Genomic DNA, 24636 nt, shown 5'->3' with positions numbered 1-24636 from the left:
AGTTCTGCTTCTCCACTCCTCCACAACCTGACGGCTTTTTTTGGTTGCTATTATACATCACAGAGATGGAAATATATGCACGGATTGCTTTCCAGTCACATTTGTATTTTGTGTGGGCACATAAAAAGGGTTCATTTATACATTTCTATACGCACACGCAAATGCTCATAAATTCCTTGAAAGATATAGGCAGACTCACATGTAACTTTGGAGTGAGGGCTGGTATTAGACAGGACACATGATTGGAGGAGGGTAATTGGAAGTACTTTTGCTTTACGCACATTGCTGGACATTTTATAACATAACAGTTTAACATACTGTTTTCTAATAAAATCTTTTAAAAGACCCCATCCCTGCCCCCTCCTCTACTCATGAGGAAAATAGTGATGGCTTCACTGTTACCAGGTTTGTCATCCTGGCCCATTTCTTAGAATGGTTACTGGCAAAAAATCCTCAGCTCCATTTAGACTACCCGCTCAAGAACCTAATAAATTAACTCAAGGATTGGATAAATTTGGCCCACAGATGAAAACACCTTATTTATTTATCATCTGATTTTTTTTCCTCAGAGCTGTTTGTGTTTTTATTTGGATTCAGTCATTGGTAACAATTAAAAATAAAGAGTCAATTAAAAGACATGCAATTAGTTTTCTGTTGGAGTTAGTGCTACAATGGGGATGATGGGAGATATAAAAAATTAAAATATACTGTCTCGCAGCCAGCTGGGTGACCTGGGTCAAGTAGCTTGGCCTCTGGTTACATGAGGTACGGCTTTAGCAACAGCAAATGTTCTTCATGATCTCTTGAGGCATGCCAATATATAAGTTGATGCCCCAGGAACGACTCTGCCTGTGCTGGTGGAGGCTTCAAGAGGTGGAGCCCAGAGCTCCTCCTGCTCACACCCTCTCCAGCCCTGAACAGGACTTCTGATCATCCCCTTGAGGAGCCCCCAGGGCTGGGAGCCCAGGAGTCCAGTCTCAATTCTGGCAGGGTTGAGGTGGTCATCAGAATTAAATGAGTTGGGACACATAAAATACTTAGACCCACACCTGGCATTTAGAAAATACTCAATAAAATTAACTATTATGATTAATATCATTATCCAACATCCTTATCCTCATTACCCTCATTAACAGGAACTTATTCTGCATTGTATTTTATGTTCATCCTTAGCTACCTTTTGTTTTCTATATATATTTTCCCTTTGCCAGCTAGCCTTCTCTTTTCTATCCTGTTTTATATCACCTATTTCTGTAAGTTACCTTGACTACCTTATGAAAGGAGGTGTAGACTGAAGATAATCTAGAAATCAACTGGATGCTAAAATGCAGGGTTGTACATTCCAATACATGGTTGCACACACATGGACATATATACACACAGCAATGAAAAGGGAGATGGAACGAGGAAATCAGAAGAGGCAAGAACAAGGAGGTGTGTCTGGCTTACAGTTGTGGCAAGTGGCTCCCCTGTAACCAGTGTTTGCACAGTTGCAGTGAAAGGTGTTCCAGGACTGGGAGCATTCACCGCCATGTTCACAATAGTTGGGCAAACACCTAAAAGAAGGTGCAGACACAGTCACTCTTTTTCATTTTGAGATAGCATAAAATATTGATCATTTATACATGGCCATGTGAAAGAAGAATGTCTACAGTAACCTAAAGAGTAAATTTAACATGACTAATGGTTATTCAGTCTGTCGTTATGGCACTTTAATCAGAGAACTAAACCTTAGATCGATAAATTCATCAGATTTCAACCAATTCTCAGGTAGTTGTGACTGCTTAATTTTCAACATGTCCAACTACATCAGAACCCTTTCTTGGCTTAAGCGACATACCACTGATTCAATATGTTGCCCAAAATATCATTAGCTTACATAAATAACAACATTTAATCATATTGATTTATTACGCTGAATAATTAAAGGAAGAGGGAATACAGAAGAGGGAAGGAAAGAAGTAGGAGGGAGAGTCATCTTGAGTCAGTTAGCATATACACCCAGGAGTGTTGAAGGTGTACGTATAGACACACAAATTCCAAGCAGGGTGTCAGGGTGCACTAGGGTGCTGAATCGGACTCACAGGGGCTCCCAGGATATTTTAAATCTTCAAGGGAAATACAGATATACTCAACATCTGTCAAACATTGTACCACTTACTAGCTTGAGGTGGTTCAATTTCAACATTCGATCATAACACATTTCTCTTAATGATGTCCTATCTTTGAGAAGCTGGATTTTTAGTAGTTGATAAAAAACAAGTACCATGTCAAATCAATGTTGAACAAAACTGAGGGTGGCAGTGCCTGATGCGATCCCAAGCTTTGAAAAGTTGCACAATACCCAACAAGTAAACATGTGCAATTACTAAGTAGTTGTGTTTAAAAATAAAATTAAAATATTTTTCAAATTATATATATATTACTTGTTCAAAGGGTTACTAAATCATTGTTAGGACACAAATTCTTATAAAGTTGTTTGGACCTAAGCCACTTTTAAAAGAAACTGTTAGGTATATCTTTTGGCTTAGAACACTGTGAAAACATTAGTGAACTATGTAGGGCACCATGGATCAAAAGTTGGGGAGTTTCTATTACCAACTCAAATAGCCCTGATCCGACTGTTGATGCTTTTTTAGAATTTACATTGAAAGATACATTGAGACCAAGGCTTGAAATGCTCTCACTCATCTCAGAATAAAAAAATAAATAAACTACAAAACCTGTCAAGAATATATTCATGATGCGCTTCTGCCACCTTCTTCATTAAAATTAAGGATGGGATCTTCGTGTTTTGCTTATAGGATTTTTCCAATTTTAACTGAAAATAATGTTATTGATTTTTCCTAATTACAAAAAGCAGATATCCACCATACAGAAATCAAACAATCCAGGAAATAATAGAGGAGAAATATAATTTACAATCTCATTATACAAAAATTGCCACTATAAATCCATAAATATATACCCATCTGCGTGTGTGTATATATTTACAAAGATAATCATAACATACATGTTATTTTATGACCTGCATTTTAAGAATTCAAAAATAAATAATGGGCATCTTTCCATGCCAATTAAGTTTATATATATTTCAGCATTTTTATAGATTCACAGGAATCCATTCAAATACTGTTTCATGATGTATTTAATTTTTTAAGCATTTCAAATCAGTAACAATCTAGAAGAAAGAGGGAAATTTTTAAAAATTAAAACAATAACAATCCTAGTTGGTGATCAGAAAAGAAAAAGGATAGAGTAGGCTATTCTTTAACAGACCTCAAGGGATGTTTTAAAAGGAGGCAGATATAAGTGGCTATACCTAAAATTCTAAAAAGTGAATCTTTAATTTTCGTGACACATGTGCTGTTTCTATTTGATCTGCTGCTGAAAGATAATGAATCCGTTTTCCTCAACTCTTGTTAGACTTGACTTTTCACATTTTTTAATTACAATGTGAAAGACTGGATTGTGGATTTTATTTAAACTCATCATACAGTAGTTCCGTTTGACTATTAGTACGTAACCTTTGGCAAGTTACACTGTATAATGATGTACTGATTCTCATATAATGTTCTAAGCAATTATATTTACAGTTTTCTCCTCAGTAGTCATTCCAATACAAAGTAAAACAATCCATTGACCCATTTTCTGTAGCCTCCAAAGCTTTTCCTTAGACATCCCCATCATTATTTTCATTACTTGTGAACTTGAACAAATGCATACATCAACATGCCCCAAACTGAAGTGACGTGTATGCTTTTGGTTTATCCTGATTCCCTGTCCATTCCAATTTAAATTTGAAAAGACCTTCACATAATGTAAAACTTGGCTGGAATTAATGATATTGAAGTAAAAATCTATATAACATTATCACATTTAGGAAAATTAAACAAAGTTAGGTACCTATGGGTCCCAGGATAATGGTGACCACCTGAATTCAAATCTCATATCCTTCTTCAAAACTATGAAATCAACAAGAACCAGCCCCTCACGCACTATCTCCTGTCTTTCCCCCCAACAAATAAACAAGCCATGGCTCCAGTATTACAGGAGACAGAATAATAGCATGATCTTCCAATCAAGTGTTAGCAGCATAAGGGAGAAGGAAGGAGGGCAGGCTTACGCGGCTCCTCAGAGGAGAGGAAAGGGAGGGTAAAGGACCGGAGGGAGGACAAGGACCAGCCTGCAGGGAAGATGGTGTGATGGAGGCCTGAGGCCCAAGCCCAAGGACTGGGTGCTGGAAGCAGACTGGGAGAACAGCCTCATGGAGATGTGAAGGCTGGAGGCTGGGAAGCCAGGAGGCAGGCGCTGGGCCTGCCGAGGTCACCATGGTGAACGCTGTCACACAGAGGCCTCTTAATTCTTGTCAGGAGTCTCTGCCACACCACATCCTCTGCCTTATTGCACTCAGGGAAGCATAGGAAATGTCAGGGCTGAGATGGTGACCTTCCCCAATGAGTTGATATTCTCAAAAAGCTGATATCAAAAGATATACCTAAAAGTATTGTTTAGTAAGTGGTTTAGGTCCAAGCAACCTAATAAATACTTATGCCCTAACAACTGTCACCCCTACCCCTGCCCGTGGCCCCAGCCCCACCTGGGTTTCTGCCCCAAGTTACGGGGACATGCACATGGGGCCATGGTCGGCAGCTCCCTTTGCAGCTCTGTCCTCACCACCATTGAGGGACTGACTGCCCTCACCCCTCAGTCACTCCCTACGCAGATTTCCTGACTTAGGGCCACCTCCCCTGCCTGTCCACAGAAGACAAGAAGAGGGCTTCTAGATAAGTGTGTGTGAGTGATTTGTGTAAGGAAGATATGTGTGTGTAAGGAGGGTAAGAATGATCTTATAAATGGGTGGATGCGTGTGTAAAGATGGTGTGGGTGTGTGAGGGTGTGAGTGTGCACGTGTATGGATTAATGAGGGACGAAGAGGTATGTGAATGTGGGTATAAGGAGTGTGTGCGTAAGGAGCTCTGGGATATGTGAGTGAGCATATGAGTGTGTATGTGTGCATGAGAGGCAGAGTGCAATGACTGTTGGTTTATGTGTGTAAATGATTGTGTAACAGTGTGAGCATATGTGTAAATGTATGCACACTTTTATATGTAGGTTTGATCCAACTTAAAGTTAGTTACAGTAAAAAAAGAACTACACTACATTGTTTAAGTTCCTGTCAGATTTTTAAATATATTTCTAATGCTCCTGTTTGCTTTTAATTGCAATGTATTGAACCAGTAAATTATGTGTTTATTATACACAGATCAAATATTAACCACCATAAACATTAACGTGCACCCAGGGGGGCTGGGTGGCATGGCGGGGAGACATTTCGGGGACTTTCCTGGAATCAGAGGGCTTCGATTTGACGTTGGTCTCTGCCTATTAGCCAAGACATCTTAGCTAACTTACTTCACCTCTCTGTGCATCTGTTTCCATATTTACAAGAAAAAAAAAATACTACTAAGAACAGGTTCTAAGGGTTTTGGTGAGGACTAAATTAAAACAATTTTAGAACATAGTCATTGCACAAGTCTCTCACATACATTACACACTCATAAACTCACATATCCAAATGCTCCTTACATACACAAATCCTCACACACACAATCCCTCACACATTAACCCATATACATGTGCACACACATGCACACACATACATCCACACTGTCCTCACACCCTCACACACCGATAAGGTCATTCACATATGCATTCCCACACTCTTTACACACTCACATATTCCTTCCACACAGTCACTGAGACACCCAAACTTAAATAGTAATTCATGTTAAGTGCTTAGCATAGAGCCTGGTATACAGAGTTTTTTTAAAAAATAAGATTCTAATAATGCTTTGGAAGCGATGTCAATGGGTACCGCACGTAAGACCAAAATAAATGCATATATGTTTTCTTCTGAGTGTTAGAGAATGAGTTTAGAGATACACTTGAAAATTTAAATGATATACAAATATAAAAGCTACTTTGATTTTTATTATTATTTTTAAATTGCTAGAGTTACTGTTAGCATAAAGTTTTCTTTAAAAAAAAACCAACATGTGTAATCTAGATCCATCCATAATTTGCTCACTCTTTCTCAAAATTGTTTTTTAGGTGTGGCACTGAAGCCATACATTCTCCAACTGTGCTGTATTGTACTCTGTTTTACAAGTGTGTAGTTCCAGAAGGCAGGCAACATGGATTCCTTACATAAAATGGCAGCTTCAGAGAAATCCACACTGGAGAAGTATGGATCTACTTATACCAAAGGAATTTTCTGTGATGTGGGATGGTCAGTATGACTCTACCGCTCACTGTGGATGACTGAGCCTCTCTAGTGGCCCCCGATGGCTGTTACCTCCCAGAGACAGGGCCCCCCCACCTCTCCAAGTGAGCCCCACCTTGAGGGAGCAGGTCAGGCAGCCTGGCTACGTGTCCCCCCCAAAATCAGGATTCAGGTTCCAGAGCTGGTGTGGCTGTAACTACGGGGAAGGTCACTGTCATTTAATCCCCCAGATCAAGCCAATTGAGGTTTACTGTCTAAATCATCCCTTTACATATCACCTTCCATAATAGAATCATTTTATCTACAAATTGGGTTAAATAAATAAATGCATATTCATAGACAGGAAGTGATGTCCATCTAATCCATTGCTAAAGAAGTTTATAATTATTTTTTTCTACACAAAAACAATATCCATTAGTGTTCAAAATAGGCACCACAGACATTGATGGATTAAACGGTCTATCAGATATAAACAGATGTGTTTATGTGGATAAAAGCTTTCACACAAATGAAAAGTATTTTTAAAACTCAGAATTTATGTATTTATTCAAAATATATACTGAACGCTACTACAGGATAGGGGCTAAGTTTGTCACTCTGTGTAGTTTTTTTAAATCTATAGTGGCCGTGACGTTCCATTGAACTCAATAATTAAAATTAACAGCCTTGAAAATAAAGCATGACTGGCAAGATTATTTGGCTAATGTTGCCCATGCCTAAAAATACTATTAAATTATTAACTATCAATTATTATTTTAAAAGTGGCTCGCCCTCTACAATTAACTCCCAAATCTCGCACTCTTACGTCCTATACTAGGGTTCCTATTGAAACTATGGGATCAGCCTTACACCTTGATCAATACTATGGCTCCAAAATTTTCCAGAGGAGAGGTTTCTTTCCATTTTCCCCGCAGAGAAGATAGCAATGGGTTGTTAAAGGCACACATTGGGAGCACAGCAACCAGTTAAATCCCTAAGCCTCTGAAAATATGATTCAGCTGTCAGGGAAGTAAAAGCCAGTGTGATAACTAAGCAGATGGGTCTCTGACTTATCGGTACCTGATGATCAATATCACTGAGCGTGACCTTATCCATTGAGTCTAATGACATATTTTTGTTACATTTTTACCTACCTAAAATTATAGCAGCATCAACATTATCTTTTGTGAATTGTTAGCATGTGTACATGTAAATAACACGGTCATATGACTTCTATCTAAACTTAATCATTGCAAACATGAAGTATAAAACTAAAGGCATATTGTCCTTATTTCCAAAGTAAATATATAATCCATTTCCTGTGGAACAGATGATGGTGGGAAAGAGGGAGAAAAAAATGTTCATTTTTATATATGAATTTCAATCTGCTGCGAAAAGTTTGAAAACGTACATGTCGACATAAAGGAATGAAATTGTCCTTACCTGTCTGTGATTCCACATGAGTCTATCTGAAGGTCACTGAAGTTCCCAAGGGACCCCTGCTGAACTGAAATCAGATCTACAGCCTTGTTACTGATCGAGATGAGTCTCATACAGCCCTGAAATCCACCAGGCGGATTTTTACACTTGGATCCAAAGCTGTTGCCAGGGCAACCTGAGAAAAACAAAACAAAACAAAGTAAAACCAGGAGACATCATAATAAATCAGGATTCAGTATCATAAAATACTTCGTTAAAAAATAAAATAGGCATTTGATTATTTCTTAGAATTCAAAGGAGAAAAAGCCCATTGAAGTCATCATTCATTTGATCTAAATTATAAATTGCAATTCATACAAAGTATTTCTTTTTATTATCATGGGATTCATAAGAAATTATTACTGTTTTAGTAATTATGTGCAAGGATGTTAACTTGCTCCAAATTTTTTAAATATGCTTATTAGCTCCAGAACCCGAAACATGATAGCCAGCAGTATTCAGCTATATACCACTTAAACACAAAAACTTAGCCTTTTGGAACACAAAAAAGAAGAGCATAAGGGATGAAAATGTGCACCGTAGATAAGAAAAGGTAAATCAATAATGGTGAAATACCTTTGTTTTTAAAGCTATTTGACAAAGGAGTTATATTGACTTGGAATAAAATTACCAACTATTTTATTTAATTAAATGCTTTATTTTCATATGCATATAAGAGCCACATATACACACATTTTAATAAATCATTACATCTTAACGTCCAAAACATTTCACTATTTGATTTTATTTATTCTTTGCCCCATAAAAGAATGTTCCACTTATACTGGTTTTCAGACATTTATCTAAGACTAGTGTCTAATTATTTAGGTAATAAAGAAATATAATATCAACCATTATTGTCTAGCACTTAACGATGCTTTAAGTGTTTCTCTATTCAAGTGAAATAAATAATTTTATGGCGTATAAACACATATATTATATTTATGTATTTTTCATTAATCTTTCTTTGCCGTTACAGTTTTCAACCACTATCCCAATTTCAAAGAATAAGAAATCAATCAGTAATTTCCTAATTCTGGTACAATCCATGTTAGTTTTCTACCTTGGAACTTCCATTATAACGAAATATTTTTACTGAGGATCTTTCCCCTAATGTTTTGTTTGCCTAGCAAAATACATTTACATGGCAAGTAAAGGCCAGCATTCATATTTAAAACTGTTATCAGGCACATTGAAATATTATATTTTAACTGTGAAATTTCAAATTTAACATCTCAAGAAAAGGTGATGAAAGATTTTTAGTATCAATTTATTGTACTTGGCACTACACGCATTTTCAGTGCTTAAAATTCTTCTGTGATGTAGGATATGGTTACTATAATCTCAATATGTTTTCTAGATGACTTATTAACCAATTAACAATGTTAAAATAAAAACTGAGAGGACAACAGTTCAATCATATTTGGGGGCAATTACAACATGCCAGGAATATAAACAGTTCTGCTAATCTCCTTTTCTCCAGGTAGCGTTTCCTGACACATTTCAAACTATTTCAGAATAAAATAAATTGTGCAATATGCCTGTGGGGAACAAAACTAAGCAAACTCATAGTCACCAGGAAAGGTCAGGGAACTTTACAGAAAGCACAGCATCATATCATGAGGCACTTCATAGCCCTAGCTACCATGTTTAATAAGCAAGAGATTCTAAGAACAAAGAAGGGTTCAAGCCAGGTCAGTCTCATTAGCCTATGATAACAGGCATCCACAATTTAATAGAAGGCAATAGCAGAGGGAAGCTCAGCACTGAACCCATTTGAGATGAAAGTTCTAAAATGTGAAGATTTCTGGGGAATATTTAATGCTGAATTAATGGCTGGATCCATTACCAGAGGCAGTCAGCATGTTAAGCACCTCTGAGGATGACAGATAAATTATCACTGTGTGTCACTGTGCCAGGAGTGAGACGTCGGATTTGACTTCATGGTGGTGTAGCCAGTTCAGTGGATGGAGAATGTTTGACTCACACAAGCAGGAGTGTAAGAACTCTGCACACAATTTGCGATCTCCAGCTTGCACTACACAGTGTGTTATTCAATAGCACAAAGACTGCACAGAGGAATATACAGAAATTAGACATTCATCCATCCTCAGTCTGGAGAGCTCAGATTTAAAATTCATAATTTATAAATGATAAAAGTAGAGCACAATGCAGTCTGGCTTTTTGAAAAGCACTCATTTTGGGGGGAGAAAAAGTGAAAACTGACGGACAGAGAGTAGAATTTGGCATGGCATATGTAGGACACTGTGAGTCCAGAAACAGTGCACTCTTCCAACATGACAGTCACTCTCAAGACTGGCATTGAAGGGAAAGACAATCCAGGCTGTTGGAACAGATGCTCCTTTGCAGTGGGGCATTGCAGCCACTAAGATAACTGGAAACTTGCAGTTGAACTGAGAGAGAAGTGAAGGAGAACTGACGGGAAGTGTCTCAGAACATGGGATGTTTACTTACCTGAATTAGGTAAACTGGCTGAAGAACTAACTACCCAAGAAAAGACTTGACCTAGATAAAAGGTGACCAACTGTCGGAGTTTGCGCTGGGACTCTGGGCTTTCATTGCCAAAATTGGGAAGAGCTGGTGACCCCACTTAGGCAACTGGGGCCCCAGGGCCAGTCCTGCACTTTAGGATTCTATTCTAGCCCTCCTCCAGGCACGCTTTGGCCCAGGCCCCAGGAGGCCTCATCAGGGAAGGTGATGAGCCTGCTCGAACCCTCTCCCCTGTAGTCCACTCCCAGAATCTAGAATTCCCAGCCCAAAAGTCCTAAGCGGGCTTCCATAGGGGAACCCCCTCTACCAGTATCTGGAGGCACAGGCTGGGAGGAGGAGGGTGAGGTGGGGCAGCAGAAGGCCTCCTGCTCTCTTTTGGACCCTTGCTCCCAGCCCTGGAAATGTTCGGGTGCCCTGGAGTTTGCAGGGCATGTATTTAGTGCTCAGCAGAATCTCACGCCAAACATATTCTGGTGCTGAAGGATGCTGATAGAGAAGATGATTAATAAACAGAGACACCTAAGTAAAATTGAGATTGGTTATTTTTTTTAAAGACTCCTGAAGTTTGAATTTTATTATGGAAGGTTCCACAGTTTATTGTTTAGGAACTTAGGGACACTTTAATAGATCTCCAATTATAAAGAACACGAGGAGAAGAATAAATCCTGAATTCAAAATCAAGTTTACCTGGGGAGATGATGTGATCCTGGAGGGACAAATAGGGCGTTGGCAATATTATCTTTCTAAGCTTGGGAAGGCACGTGTAGATGTGTATTTTAAAAAAATAATTAGTATTCTTTAAAAAGCATATATGGTGTGAGATGTGAACAAGAGAGGAAACTGGCTATGGGATATGTGGGAATTTGCTGTATATCTTTGCAACTTTTTGGTAAATCTAAAACTATTCAAAAAGCTAAAGTTTATTCAGATATAACGGTGTATATCATATGTATCATAAGAAAAATAAGCAAAATAGAATGCACACGTGATATATTTCACAATAAAATAATACTATAGTATAAATAAAGCAAGCAAAGTTTCTACAAAAAATAGGTAGGCATCGTTAACTCTGAACATGAAGGACGTAAAATACTTTCAGAATGATTCTATTTTAATGATTTGAACTTTTATCCAGTCTGCTATTTTTATCCAGTCTTTTGTTTTTGCACATTTCACAATATGCCTCTTTTTTTCGTATCTCTTTTTAGGGCTTCTAAATCTTTTCCTTTGAAGTGAAAGCTCTTGTTTAAGTTGTTCTATATATTTTACCATTCATTAAAGGAATGTGTTCTTATGGACTGTCATAAAATCAATCATATATTCCACAAGGTTTTATAAACATCTTGGTGTGGAAATGAGCAAATCTCACCAAAGGAAGCAATTATATCTTTTAAGATTGTTGGCACTCTGCTGACTGTCACGGTAATGGTTTATGTTGGGTCTTTCGTTTGTTTGTTTGCTCTCAATAACAGAAGAATGATTGATGGTCTGTGTGCTTACCGTCAATTCCTAGAAAGTAATTAGTATTTTACTGATGAATAATAAAGATTGGGCTACTTCCACCAAATTCAAAAGTGATTGCAGACAGAAGTAACTATTAAAATCGAAAATAACAACAATAAGAAACAACTCAAGTGATGATTAGAAGTAAGTCTTACCACTAACGGTTTTACAATTTTGCCTTCCTAACGGCAAAGAACATTTTATTTTAATTTTCCAGTGCTAAAGATTCATTTCTATTTCCAAGATTTCCTTTTCCAAGCTTTTAGGTCAATCAGATATCCAATGGGCAGGTAGAGGCTTCATTTGTTTTTGTTCTCTGAGAGAGAGGCCTGGTGTTGATGGCTGATGGCTGTAATGTCATCAAATGTATCAGTGCGTTATTACTCAGCAATGAGGAGAGATTTCTATGGCTAATTAAGTTAGATTATTTGTTCATTGACATAATATTGCCCTCCTGCTTTGGGCAGTAGGAAAGCAATAAGGATGCTCCAGAGGACCTAAGAGGCATGATCAGGAAAACACTGCAATAAAATCAGCCCATAAAATCAGAAAAAGGCATATAAGGACCATTTAACATTAGGAAAATATAACAAAATTTGAAAGCAAGAACTGAAGAGGGTGGCCCATTTGCAATCAAGCTCATTATTGAAATTGCAAACATAAGTCAGTCCACCTCAAAGAAATGCATTTTAGGTCACAATTTGTCATCTTGATCCTGTCCACATTTCCATGTTCAAAGAAAGTGAGAAATTATTCTGTAGCATTGACCCAGGTGAAAACAGGATGACTTCCCCAAGACACAGGGGTAGTAACTGCAAATATGGTTCAATTGCCCATATGGCCTGACCTCTTCTCTTACCTCCAAAATAATAGGTTCCACCTGAATAAATCTGCTCAGGCCCCAGGGAAGGAGCAACAGAAGTCAGCTGGCCATCCACCACCACACTCAGATGATGCCTTTTGGCAGATAAGGAGATGGAATGCCACTGCCCATCATTTAATCCAGCACCTGGGGGAGATAAGATCGGTTAAAAGAGATCTCAACAGCGAACATTGAGTGAAGTTGGTTAGAAACAGCAATAAACACATCATTCAATCAAGTACAACACTCAGACCTATTAAAAGGAAACATAAAGGAAGAGAGAAAAGGCAGGCAGGTGGGAACTCAGCACCCTCTATGGGGAAAATGGTGCATTATAGTCTTCCTTTCTTAGGGCCACCACAGAGAGAAAAAAAATCCCAACTTTGGACAATCCTAAATGGTTAAAAATCTTTCAAGTATTTGGCATGGACTAACTTTATCATGTAATTTATCATGTAATTTATCTTTCATGCGGAGGGGCTTGGGAAGAGCACAGATATTTTCCCAAATTCTACTCGATAAAATGATTTATCTGCTTTTTTTTATACTTCTATGTAGTCATCTTTTATAATATTAGAGTAGAATATTTACCAAAGTATATGAAGTCAACCATGACAAAAATATTTGAAGAAACTATAATGAATATTGAAAGTTCACCAGTAAAATGCAAAGTTAAAAAATAAAGTAGTGTGTAAAATCCTATTTACACAGTTCACCCTCATAATTTGCAGAATCCATACTTGCAAATTCACCTCTTGCCAGAATTTATCTGTAACCCCCAAATCAATACTTGGGATACTTTTGAAATCATTCAAAGAAATGTGTAGAGCAGAGAAAAATTTGAGTTGACTGACACGTGTTTCCAGCTGAGATGAAACGAGGGCATGCTTCTTGTTTCAGCTCTCCTGTGTAAACAAGTTTTTTAAATTTTTGTGCTTTTTGTTGATGATCTTGCCATTTAAAGGGCCCTGAAGCACAGTGAGGAAGTACTGTCTAGTGTTCCTAAATGCAAGAAGGCTGCGAGGTGCCTCATGGAGAAAATATATGTGTTAGATAACCTTCGTCATCTAACATGAGTTATACTGAGTTATAGTGCTGTTGGTCATGAGTTCAATGTTACTGAATCAACAATATATATCACATAAGGTGTCTTTAAACAGAAGCACACATAAAACAAGGTTTTATGTATTGATTGGTTGACAAAAATGTTGTGACCAGAGGCTTGCAGGAACCTAACCCGGTCTTTCCTCTAGGAGCAATGATTCAGTATTTGCTAATTCAGTGTTCACAACAACTTTAGAAAACATAATAACTATTGCAAATAATGAGAATCGACTCTCTATATATGATTCCAATTATATTCCTAATTTTTGGATAAATATGGAAAAGGACTGAAAGGAAATATCTTATATATAAACAGTAATTATTGCATGCAAGAAAATTGCGGTTGTTTTTATTCATATTTATATTTTTTCTGTATTTTACAGGTTTATATATATAACCAAAAGTTGCTATAATAAAAAATCAGTTTTCTTATTGCCTCTAAAAAACAATCTCTAGTCCCTTCTAAGGCAGTCCCAGTGTCGTGAATCCATGAGATGATGTGTATTTTCCCTCTTAAAGGGAAGTAAGCCTACCAGGGGCTCTGTGGTTAAATACTCAGCAGACAGGTGGAATCTAAGCATCTCTATTGTGTATTTACCTGTAAGGTTTATTTACATCCATTGAATATTCAACTCTGTATGATTTTGCAGATCAAATTAGTGGAAAAAATGTAAGTACTCTATTAAACCAAAAAGTCATGGATCTGATAATACTTGCAATTTCTTTATTTCCCCAGCTATTTTTGACCACAGGCTTTCAGACAGAAAATGCAAGGAAGCTCCCTTAGACGATGAAGCTCTTTGCCCTGGACTTATTTAGTGTAACACAAATTCCAGCCTGGGCACCAGAGCTCATTTTTACATTATATCCATGAAGCAAAAAAGATTTCCAAAGACCCAACTCTGCTTTGGTTTGTGAAAGATGATGAGAAAGACCTAAAAACTGAAAAATGAAGGATGGAGGTTAGATACTTTTAGACACATTTTCTAAGATTGGACTCTGAAATAGATAGCTGAATAGAGTTATATAATCCCTGACGGTATGAGATTGGACTAAAATAAATCAAATGTCCCAGATTTGTCATCCAGTGCTTCCTCTAGAGGATACATTTAGAGTGAAAATCCTTGTATTGAGTTTTGCGTCACACATACAGACACTACCCACTCTCCCTGCCCTGTCCACGTCTCCTACCAGCTCTACGTCAAAGCGTGGATGTGCCTATATACGCGACTTTACTCCCATTATTTCATCTTAGGCTTTCCATTGCTTTAGGATGGCTCTTCTCCAACTACCTGTGGTGGTGAACATTTTCTTTTCTGATCTATTGCAGACTGATACTTTAAAAAAATTCAATAAAAATGAATTACTAAAAAATTAAATAAAGACATATAAATGCAAGCCCACTGACTATGTACTTAGATCTTGTGACAATAATCTTATCGCTCTATCAGCTTCTAAGAGCGTAATCTCAATTTTTTTCCTGAGGAAGATTCTCCCTGAGCTAATATCCACTGCCAATCTTGCTCTTTTTGTATGTGAGCTGTCATCACAGCATGGCCACTGACAGACGAGTGGTGTAGGTCCACACCCAGGAACCGAACCCAGGCCACCAAAGTGGAGTGCACCAACCTTAACCATTAGGCCAGGGGGCTCGCCCTAATCTCAATTTTTATACCCATCTTAGTAAGGAGTATTTCACTGACCCAGTGCTAGTCCAGGGACCACATTTAAGTAGCAATGTTCCAGATAACTGCAGGGTTAGGCGGGTAGCAGGATTAAGTCAAAGGCTCAGGGACATCTTCTGTCAGTACAGAAGCCGATTTAGATCAAGAACAAACGACCGCCAGGACAACCCACTCTGTAATTTGACACAGTTAAATGCACCCACCGAACCAGCTAGCAGGTTACGAAGTTATTCTGTGTTTGTAGGAGACCCTCATTTAATAGACATCATTCACTTATTTTTTTTTTTTAAGATTGGCACCTGAGCTATCTGTTGCCAATCTTCTTTTATTTTTTTCTCTTCTTCTCCCCAAAGCCTCCCAGTACATAGTTGTATATTCTAGTCGTGAGTGCCTCTCATTGTGCTGTGTGGGGCACTGCCTCAGCATGGTCTGACAAGTGGGGCCATGTCCGCACCCAGGATCCGAACCAGCGAAACCCTGGGCTACAGAAGCAGAGCACGCGAACTTAACTACTTGGCCACGGGGCCGGCCCCAGACATCATTCACCTATGATGAGAAGACTTAATACCCATCAGTGGAATTTATTACTCAAATTAAATAATGGAAGAACCATTTAATTCATTTCACCTAATTCTACATAATAAAAAGGATAATTTTTTAATCAAAATCTTTTTTTTAAGGACAGACTGTCCCCACCTCATGATGGTTCAACTTACGATTTTTTGACTTTACGATGATAGAAAAGCAATACACGCTCAGGAGAAACAATACTTAGAGTTTTAAATGTTGATCTTTTCCCAGGCTAGCATTTGTACTTTTCTTGCACGACATTAGGTAACTAAATGCTAATCCTACTACACTGCTCCCACCACTCATAACTTTTGAGTCTGGAGGAGGGGCATGTTGTTATTATAATAATAAAATAATAATAATAACAGTTTATTGAATTATTTATTCATAACAGGGACCGTGTGCTTTATATGCATTGTGTCATTTAATCTTCAACACAGCTATTATTATTTTTAAGTGGAGAAAATGAGGCTCAAGGAGGATAAACAAATTACCCAAGGTGATATCCAGCTGGTGAGCTGATTCCAAAACCCACACTCTTCCCTGGCTGCGGCATAGGAAGTCCCCTTATTTTTTGCTCACAATAGACAATTAACTTTGAGAGAGAAAAAAGCAGTCCTAACAGCTAGGAACTGGCCTCGCACTCTCAGTGAGGCCTTGGTGGTGTGAAAGTTGGCTGGTACTCAGAGCAAGGCCTTCGTGTCCTCCTGTTGAACATAAACAATCTCATAGAATGCCAATATCAGACAAGGTCACTCTGTGACGACAATGAAACTGGGCCAAAACAATAATCAAGGCTACTTTATAATCTTGCCTAAGCACAGACAAGCATCCTAAGCAAGGATACTGTGCAAACCACAAAAAGACCAAACTATTCTCCCTTGGATAATATGAACGACAAGTAATTTTTTGTTGTTGTTATTTACCAATTACAGCCTTAGCCTTATTTCATTCTTCCAAACTTCTAGATAAGATTTACAAAGATAGCTAATCATACAGTTACCCTCAGCTTCTGACAGCATTTAATCCAGAGCAATTTTCCACTTCCTTGAAACATCCCCACAAATCAGTTAACACTACCCAAAATCCTATAATAAGTCATCCTTAACACCTTGTATTGAGACACTCCAGGCCTTCCCAGGATGTGTGTTCCCTTGTTGCAATAAGCGATAAACTCAACTCGTTTGATTACAGGGTGATCACTGTGGCCTTTAGGTGGGAAACACTGACAATTCCAATGGAGGAACGGAAGAATAAATGGAAGCGTTTGCAGTTGTAGGTAGCAGGAGAGAATCGAGTTGTTTACTAGAAATCTCTCCCTCTCCATTTCTCTCTCTCCCTTTTCTCCTTCTTTTTCTCCTCCTCCTACACCTCCTTCTGTCTCTCCCTCCCCCTCCCCGTTTCCCTCCCCCTCCGCTCCCCCTTTCTCTCTCTCTCAGGTCCAAACCACATAAACACACAAAATACAGCAGGAAGAAAAAGGTTTCTATGTGCTCCCTCTTGTACATATTCTTCAAGTACCAGTCCTAAATTGCTACAGAAATATGGTGACAGCTTAGCCACCATCACCCTCCCGTAAGACTATAATAGACATCCATAAGGTAAGAATTATAAAGAAAAAATAACCCCGCTGTAAGGGTAGGCTCTTTACAAAAGTGTAAAAGGCAATTATACATAGGCCATTACTCAAAGAACAACTGAAGGGGTTTCCCTGCTTCCAAATACCTTTCAGTGCTCTGAAACAGCCCCAGAATTCCAATTCCACCAATTACATCTACTAACCAGACTTAAAGATCCAGCCCACCAGATTGCTCTTGCCAAGATTAATATATGGAGGTCACTGGTGCCAATCACTTTAGGAAAGTGGACTTTAAGGGAGAGACAAGGTTATAATCTGAAAGGTAGGCATATTCCAATAGTGAAAGAGAAGAAAGGGGAATTTAAAAAAAAACATTGCTCCGGGGTGGGGCTACTCCACGGCCGGCCACAGGAAGCACAAATGTCTAGTAAATGAAAAATGTGCATCTCGTATTGTGCAAGCCTGTACCTGGCAGGCCCTGCCCACGGGAGCAAGAAGCTTGTTTACAGCCTGATTTTCACCTTTAGGGAAAAGCAGCAGCAGAAATGCTAAAACCATAGCAAAAATCCCAAATTTGACAACAGAGAATTTGTTTTGAATAGGAAAATATAACTGTAATGTTTGTTGGGTTTTTGATCCCATCTAAATGATTTTTGCTTTGACATCTATAAAAGTGACAAGGACTGAAAATATTTTGTGTGATGACAGATGCTGTAGTACTGCTAATACATTTTATAATTTAGACTAATATAATATCTTAATATTTCAAAAGTGATATAGGCTGACATAATATTTTCAAAGAATTCCAAATGACAATTGCCAAAACTGTGCATCACATTAAAAATGTAGCCGGATAATTCAAACATTTGCACAATTCAGTTCTTCCTCAATACAATTTAATTTTTATTCCACTGTAAGAGATAAAAATTTTAAGTTTTTAAAACATGTGATTAGTATTTTATAAGTACTAAGAAAGAAAACTGAACCATCCTTATAAAATGGACAGATTTAATATAATATGTTACTGATCCATCAATAAATACTTGATTCTCTTTAAAGAGTCATCATAACACATTCTCACAGCTGATTTAATTACCAAACAGTGTCCAGGAGAAAATCTTTCCCTGTGAGAGGACAAATGGACCACCCACCGAACTACCATTTAAACAGTCTACTTTCAAAGGTAAAATGTATGCGCCTCACTGAAACTAGCAAAAATCAATATTTTAAAAGAAACTGGAAAAATGGTGGTAGGGAGTTGGTAAGGCCTACTTGTGGTATCTGCAGTATAAGAATTTTGCTATTGACATTCCTATTTAGTCTAAGCTCCCTATTCTTAACTATGAAAACAATCGCATTGTCATATGGTATCATAATGGATTATATTGCATATGAATTTAAACATTAATTTAGAGATTTTTAAATCATTCAGGGTATTCTATGTAGACTTACACCTAGTAATTTATCAAATATACATGTCGGTAAAGAGTTTAGAAATGAAGTAGCTCCATGGGGCTCAGTACAGTAATACTGTAGTGAAGTAGTTTCTTTAAGATGCTGAAAATTAGGCTGTGAATATACCCAGTTCAGAGGATGTCAAACACATCACAATAAACTACACATTAATGGCAAGCTTACATTCTTAGGCCCTCACTTTTTAATATGACACTGATGAATTTATTTCCTTTTGTCAAGGCTGCAAATCTACCACATTTTGAGCATCACATTAAAAAGTCACAGCACAGGGGGCCAGCCCAGTGGCATAGTGGTTAACTTCGCACCCTCCACTTTGGCAGCCCCAGGTTCGTAGGTTCAGATCCTGGGCATGGACCTACACACCGTTCAAGCCATGCTGTGGCAGCATCCCACATACAAAAATAGAGGAAGACTGGCACAGATGTTAGCTCAGGACCAATCTTCCTCACGGAAAAAAAAAAAAAATCACAGCACAGTACCTCCTAAAAATCATAATTAATATTGAACTTTCAGCTCCAACACTTAAACTGCAATGATATATGAACAACAAAAAAGATACATAAAGACTAAGCATTTGTGTATCCATTTATATACTTGATTTTCTTACATTTAGTTTCTGACTGTATTTTAATTTTTTTCCCTCTCCCAGTCATATTCTATTAATTTTGGTCATAGTTAATACAGAGGAGTAGTAGGATGGCATCTTTAAATTGTTTTTAAAGATCATTTATTAAACTGATGTAGCAATTTACCCCAATGTGACCTCTAGTTGCTTGGCTTGGGTGTTATTCCATATATATGAAAATGTGATGGAGCTCTCTTGTCAAGAACTATATAATTTTAATGAAGGGACAAAAATATCCTTCACCCAAAGCGCTGACCTAAATTAGACATTAATTTTCCAGACACTCGTACAGTCTCCTTAATTATGTTACTTCTAATCACTGAAATGATACCGTAATGCGTAGAAGTGGAGAGAATTGCATTTGGTGCCAAATGAGCAACTTTTCATGAGTCTTTTCATCCTCCCAAAATATATCAACTCTGTACAGAATACATCAGCAAGTGAAGTTACTTTGACTAAGTATTTACGTTTTACATTCACACTAATATACAGATATAGATATAGATCCAAGAAAAACCTCTCCCTTTCTCTCACAGACCAGATAAGACTAATAGCTGTGTTAGACAAGCCCAGTTTTCCATGGAAGACACTCAGTAAACTTTTGGGTCCATTTCAGTCTTTCACATTTGTCCCATAACACATTTCCTCAGGATATGTTGATTTATCTGGTGTGGGCAAATGGTCATGGAAGGAAATTTCTATTCCCTCCACAGCGATCACTTTGGTTAATAAGAACTGCGAGTGCTGGAGCCATATTTAAAAGGAAATTGGAATCGAGTTCCTCTCAGGAAGAGTACTGATAATCTTATTAACTCAAGTATTCATTTATTAAACAAATATTAATTTTTTGGTTATGCATAAAATTTTACAGAGAAGGGAGAGAGAGATAATGAAATCTTTCAAATCCATATGCTTCGCTCGCAGGAATACACTTATTACCTGCTGTGATGTCACTGGGTAATTTTCCTGGCTGGTAGAGATTCAGCTTGAGTTTTCCATCATTAAGAAAGAGGAGGAGACCCCCTGAAACCAGCTGAAGTTCGCTGAAGAGCAGAAGTCCTGCCTTGTTCCAGGTTCGAAATTGAAAAGCGGCAGAAATCTCTTCCTCCCCAGAAGAGCCTGGCAGTGCTAAGTAACTCTCGGAGCTCAGAAAAGTCACAGGCACAGACTGCGGTTGTGAACAGGAAAAGGACACATTTCCCTGAGAATAAAGGAGAAGGAAAAGCTTCAAGAACGACTCTCACATAGCGTTAGTAACGACGCTGACATAGTCACAAAGACTGTTTATCGATCTCGAATTATCCTCGATTTAAAACAACGACAAATTGCTTTCAACGTGAAAATCCAAATCCTTGCTATGCATCTTAAAGCTTCTGCAAATCCAGTGATGTTATGGTCAGGCTACTCTTTCCCTGGGTTTTCTGGGCAAAATCCTTTTCTCCCCATCTCTCACCTTTCATAAAGGCATCTAACTGAATGTAATTGCATTCAATAAAAATGTATTTAAGCCAACTCTGTGTTTTTATCTTTTACTTTCTCACTCCTTTGACTTCTAACTTACTCCATAATATAACCAATATTAATGAGCTACTGTTTTTGCTTCCATATCTTTCTCTGTTCCTATTGAATCATATGGGGGTGTGTGTGTGTGTGTGTATATATATATATATATATATATACTTAGTTTCAGTAATACATACACACACTTAAATATATGTTTATGAATACATACACCTATATGCTAGGCATTATTTGGTTTACAAAAATAGGTGCCCTGTTTTACATCTTTTACTGTACCATGATTTTATCACTAACAAATACCTTATAGAAATCCCTTGGAGTTATCTGGCATAAGCCTAATTCCTTCTTTTTATTGACTGCATAATACTCTATTACGTGAATGCTCCAATTTTTACCCAGTTGTTTTCCTGTTAATGTGCACTCACTTTGTTTCCAGGTTTTGCCTAATCCAATAATGCCGGCATACATAACTCTGCATGTTTCTGCATGTTCTGGTATTTTCAGTTCTGTAGAAAAGGATTTTAAATACAGAACCACTGTGCCTATATGTTGTACTAAATATTTCCAGCTTCTTTTCCAAAAGAAAAAAGTTAAAACACTCTACATTTCTACCGTGACAGAGGAGGATACCCTTTCCCCCACATCCTTGGCAGCAACAGGTATTATAAATCTTTTAAATTTGCACACGTTCAATGACAAAATGCGAAAGTGATATAACATTCTTATTTATCTGGCATTTACCTCACTAACAGTGAATCTGAGCATTTTGCATGAGTTTGCTGTTCTTTTGGACTTGCCTTCCTCAGAATGGTCGTTCATATCCTTTGCCTATTTTTCATTTTTCCTTTCTTTTTTAAGGTTTTACACCGGACGCTACAATTTACAATGTTCTCCTTATATTCTTTTTTTTTTTAACCATTTTTGTCTTTTTCTTATCATGTACTTGTCATCAGATTTACATGTATTATTTCTCATCTAATGGTTTTAAAATAGATCTTCAAGACACATTAGAATTCCATAAATTTCCATTAAAATGCTGTATGTAAAAAGTACTTTGCTATTAGAGTAAAATATATATTTAAAGATTTAAAATAACTTAAAGTCTGAATTATTTAGAAATAATTAAGCATGTTCCTTAACATGCTTCAGAAATAAAGGTAAATGTTTTCATTTCTCCTGAAAATAACCTTTAACAAAATTTCCAAATGTAGATTTGAGAGGTCAATGAAATCAACTTTACTTAGAAGAATACACTTTGGAATTAAACCATTTGGTCTTGATTAAGCAAAAACATTTGGCTCTATCGTGATTCTGTGAAAAGTGAACTAGCTTTCCTTGTGGACAAATATCTTGCCCTGATGAATGAAATAACAAAAGTGAGAGAGTGAACTGCATGACTTGTAATGCAAAGGCATTCATATGACTGACAAACCCAGGAAAAGTGGAAACACTTTACCAGCTGCAGTCTGGTCTCAGGCTTCATTTGGACAGCTACCTACTGCCCTACAAGCCGCAAGTCCTCTTGCCAAAAAAGAGTGAGTGTTAGTTGCCTGAGCAGTTTCTGGAAATTCATTTTGCCAATGAAACACACACGTCTATCTGTAATTTTATTTTATCTTTAAATCATTTTCCCTTTTATAAAACAATAACTAAAAATCTCGCTGGATGGTATAGTCATACAAACGCTATCAATTCCCACAGAGAATTAGGAATAAAATATTTTGTAAACAACAAATATCCCCATGATGTGCTACAGGATTTGCTGACAACATGAGCTTAACTTTACGTATTTTGAATTTTGAACAATTACAGAAATGTATCCAAATGGATATCCGCGGCTATTTTTCGATCATCAAACTGGTTAAGCTGGAAACGAGGTTTCCTAGAATCTCCTTTTTTGTCTGGTTCTGATTAAAAGTTAACCAAAAGAGCGACGTGCTGATATTTGAGTCAGAAGTGAAACGCCGGCCATTTTCCTCCAAAGGTTTTGTGTATGTGATCAAGAAGAGTGAAGGGTGATCACAGAGGAGCTGGGTTGTTCTGGCTTGTCCTGCCTCTCCTTCACTCTGCTCCCTCTCTTCTTCCTGACAGCTGGCTTGACTCGCCAGCATCTCTGACAATTGTTAAGATGCAAGTGCTAAAACAGATCCCTTGTTCATAAAGCCATAATGAGGCTGCTTCCCTGACCGAACCCTGACTAATACAGTTATATTTAAATTCTGCCTCATTTCCACAGAATTAGAATATAACACAGCCTGACCAACACTGCTACTGGGACAGATTGGCAGAGGCAATGTTGTAAAAGACTATTAGTTTCTTTCATTTGTTATGAATGACCATGGCAAAATACAAGTTTTTCAAATGCCTCTCTAATATACATGGATGTTATCCGATTCCGGGAACTCGGTATGCTTGTTTAGAGAGTTTGTCAGGGAACAGCTTATTAAGGAAATTACAGAGCAAAGGAAATTAGTCTCCTAGGAGTAATAATATCACAATAAAATTAAATTAGCAGCTGTAAAAAAAACCACTTTACTTCATAGAAAACTAAAATAATCATGCCTCGTGAATTATAACTCCTTTAGAAGAATTAACCCCTTATGTGGATGCTGCCCAGCAGAGAAAAGTGTAAAAGAATAAGGATAACCTCTAAAATATCATATCAAATGAGAATCCAAAATGGAGCAATTTCATTGTGTGGAAAAGCCACATAGTTTTACTCATTCATTCACGTGAAGACTCTCTTACCTTAGCAATGATCTGTGGTTTTTGTCGCTTGGCCAAATCAATGATATCCACTCCATTATAATAGAGATTTTCTAAACAACCATGAAAATTTTTATGGGGGAATGACACTGATTTTCCAGGTGCTGGAATCCCTCCAAAGCTGATCTTAGAAAGAAAAATGGCATCAATAATATTGTTTAGTGATTTTCTGATAATCTGCTTAAATAATTATGATTAGCAACTATAGCTGTAATCACGATAGATCAATTTTTCATCAGCCTACATTGCCATATTGTTGATTTCAAATGAACATTTAAAAAAAAATTAAGATGCAGATTTTAAAACAAATATATAAGCATTCAGTTTTTATTTACACTAGAGCTTGATTATTCTTACAAGTTGCTAATCACACTGGATTTGATATTTATTGGTTGGTGAATAAAAATGCATCTCTATCCATGGGAAACCTGTGTTTAATAATATAGCCAATTATAATGACATTTTATTTTTTATACATTTCTAGCACGCACTGGTATTTGTGCCTTTGAATCGATTGTTAATGAATTAATTAATCTATTCATTCTACATCCTCTCCCTAAATCTACACTGCTCAGGAATGCTCTATAGGACAGAAAAATCATGTAACACATTCTGTATGTACTTGTGGTGATGAGATCTCCCACAGAGATTTCCTACATGTGACGTTCTGTGACTACACATTGCAGGTAA

General features: G+C 37.4%; 1 protein-coding gene across 2 annotated transcripts in view; it reads right to left on the bottom strand.

Moving 5' to 3' along the window:
• Positions 1–24636, bottom strand: part of CNTNAP4 (contactin associated protein family member 4) — a 263864-nt gene that overhangs the window by 93700 nt on the left and 145528 nt on the right. For both annotated transcript variants that reach the window (XM_001501663.5, XM_023637349.2), the window contains exons 7-11: positions 23929–24072; positions 20599–20860; positions 12618–12767; positions 7709–7880; positions 1450–1556 (exon numbers count right to left, since the gene is read on the bottom strand). In XM_001501663.5, the coding sequence (XP_001501713.2) occupies positions 1450–1556; positions 7709–7880; positions 12618–12767; positions 20599–20860; positions 23929–24072 (835 nt within the window). The remainder of the gene's footprint in view (positions 1–1449; positions 1557–7708; positions 7881–12617; positions 12768–20598; positions 20861–23928; positions 24073–24636) is intronic.

Source organism: Equus caballus, chromosome 3 (assembly GCF_041296265.1).
Source record: "Equus caballus isolate H_3958 breed thoroughbred chromosome 3, TB-T2T, whole genome shotgun sequence".
Lineage (NCBI taxonomy): Eukaryota > Metazoa > Chordata > Mammalia > Perissodactyla > Equidae > Equus > Equus caballus.
Note: the sequence above shows the minus strand (reverse complement) of the source record. Positions and strands in the feature narration are given on the sequence as shown.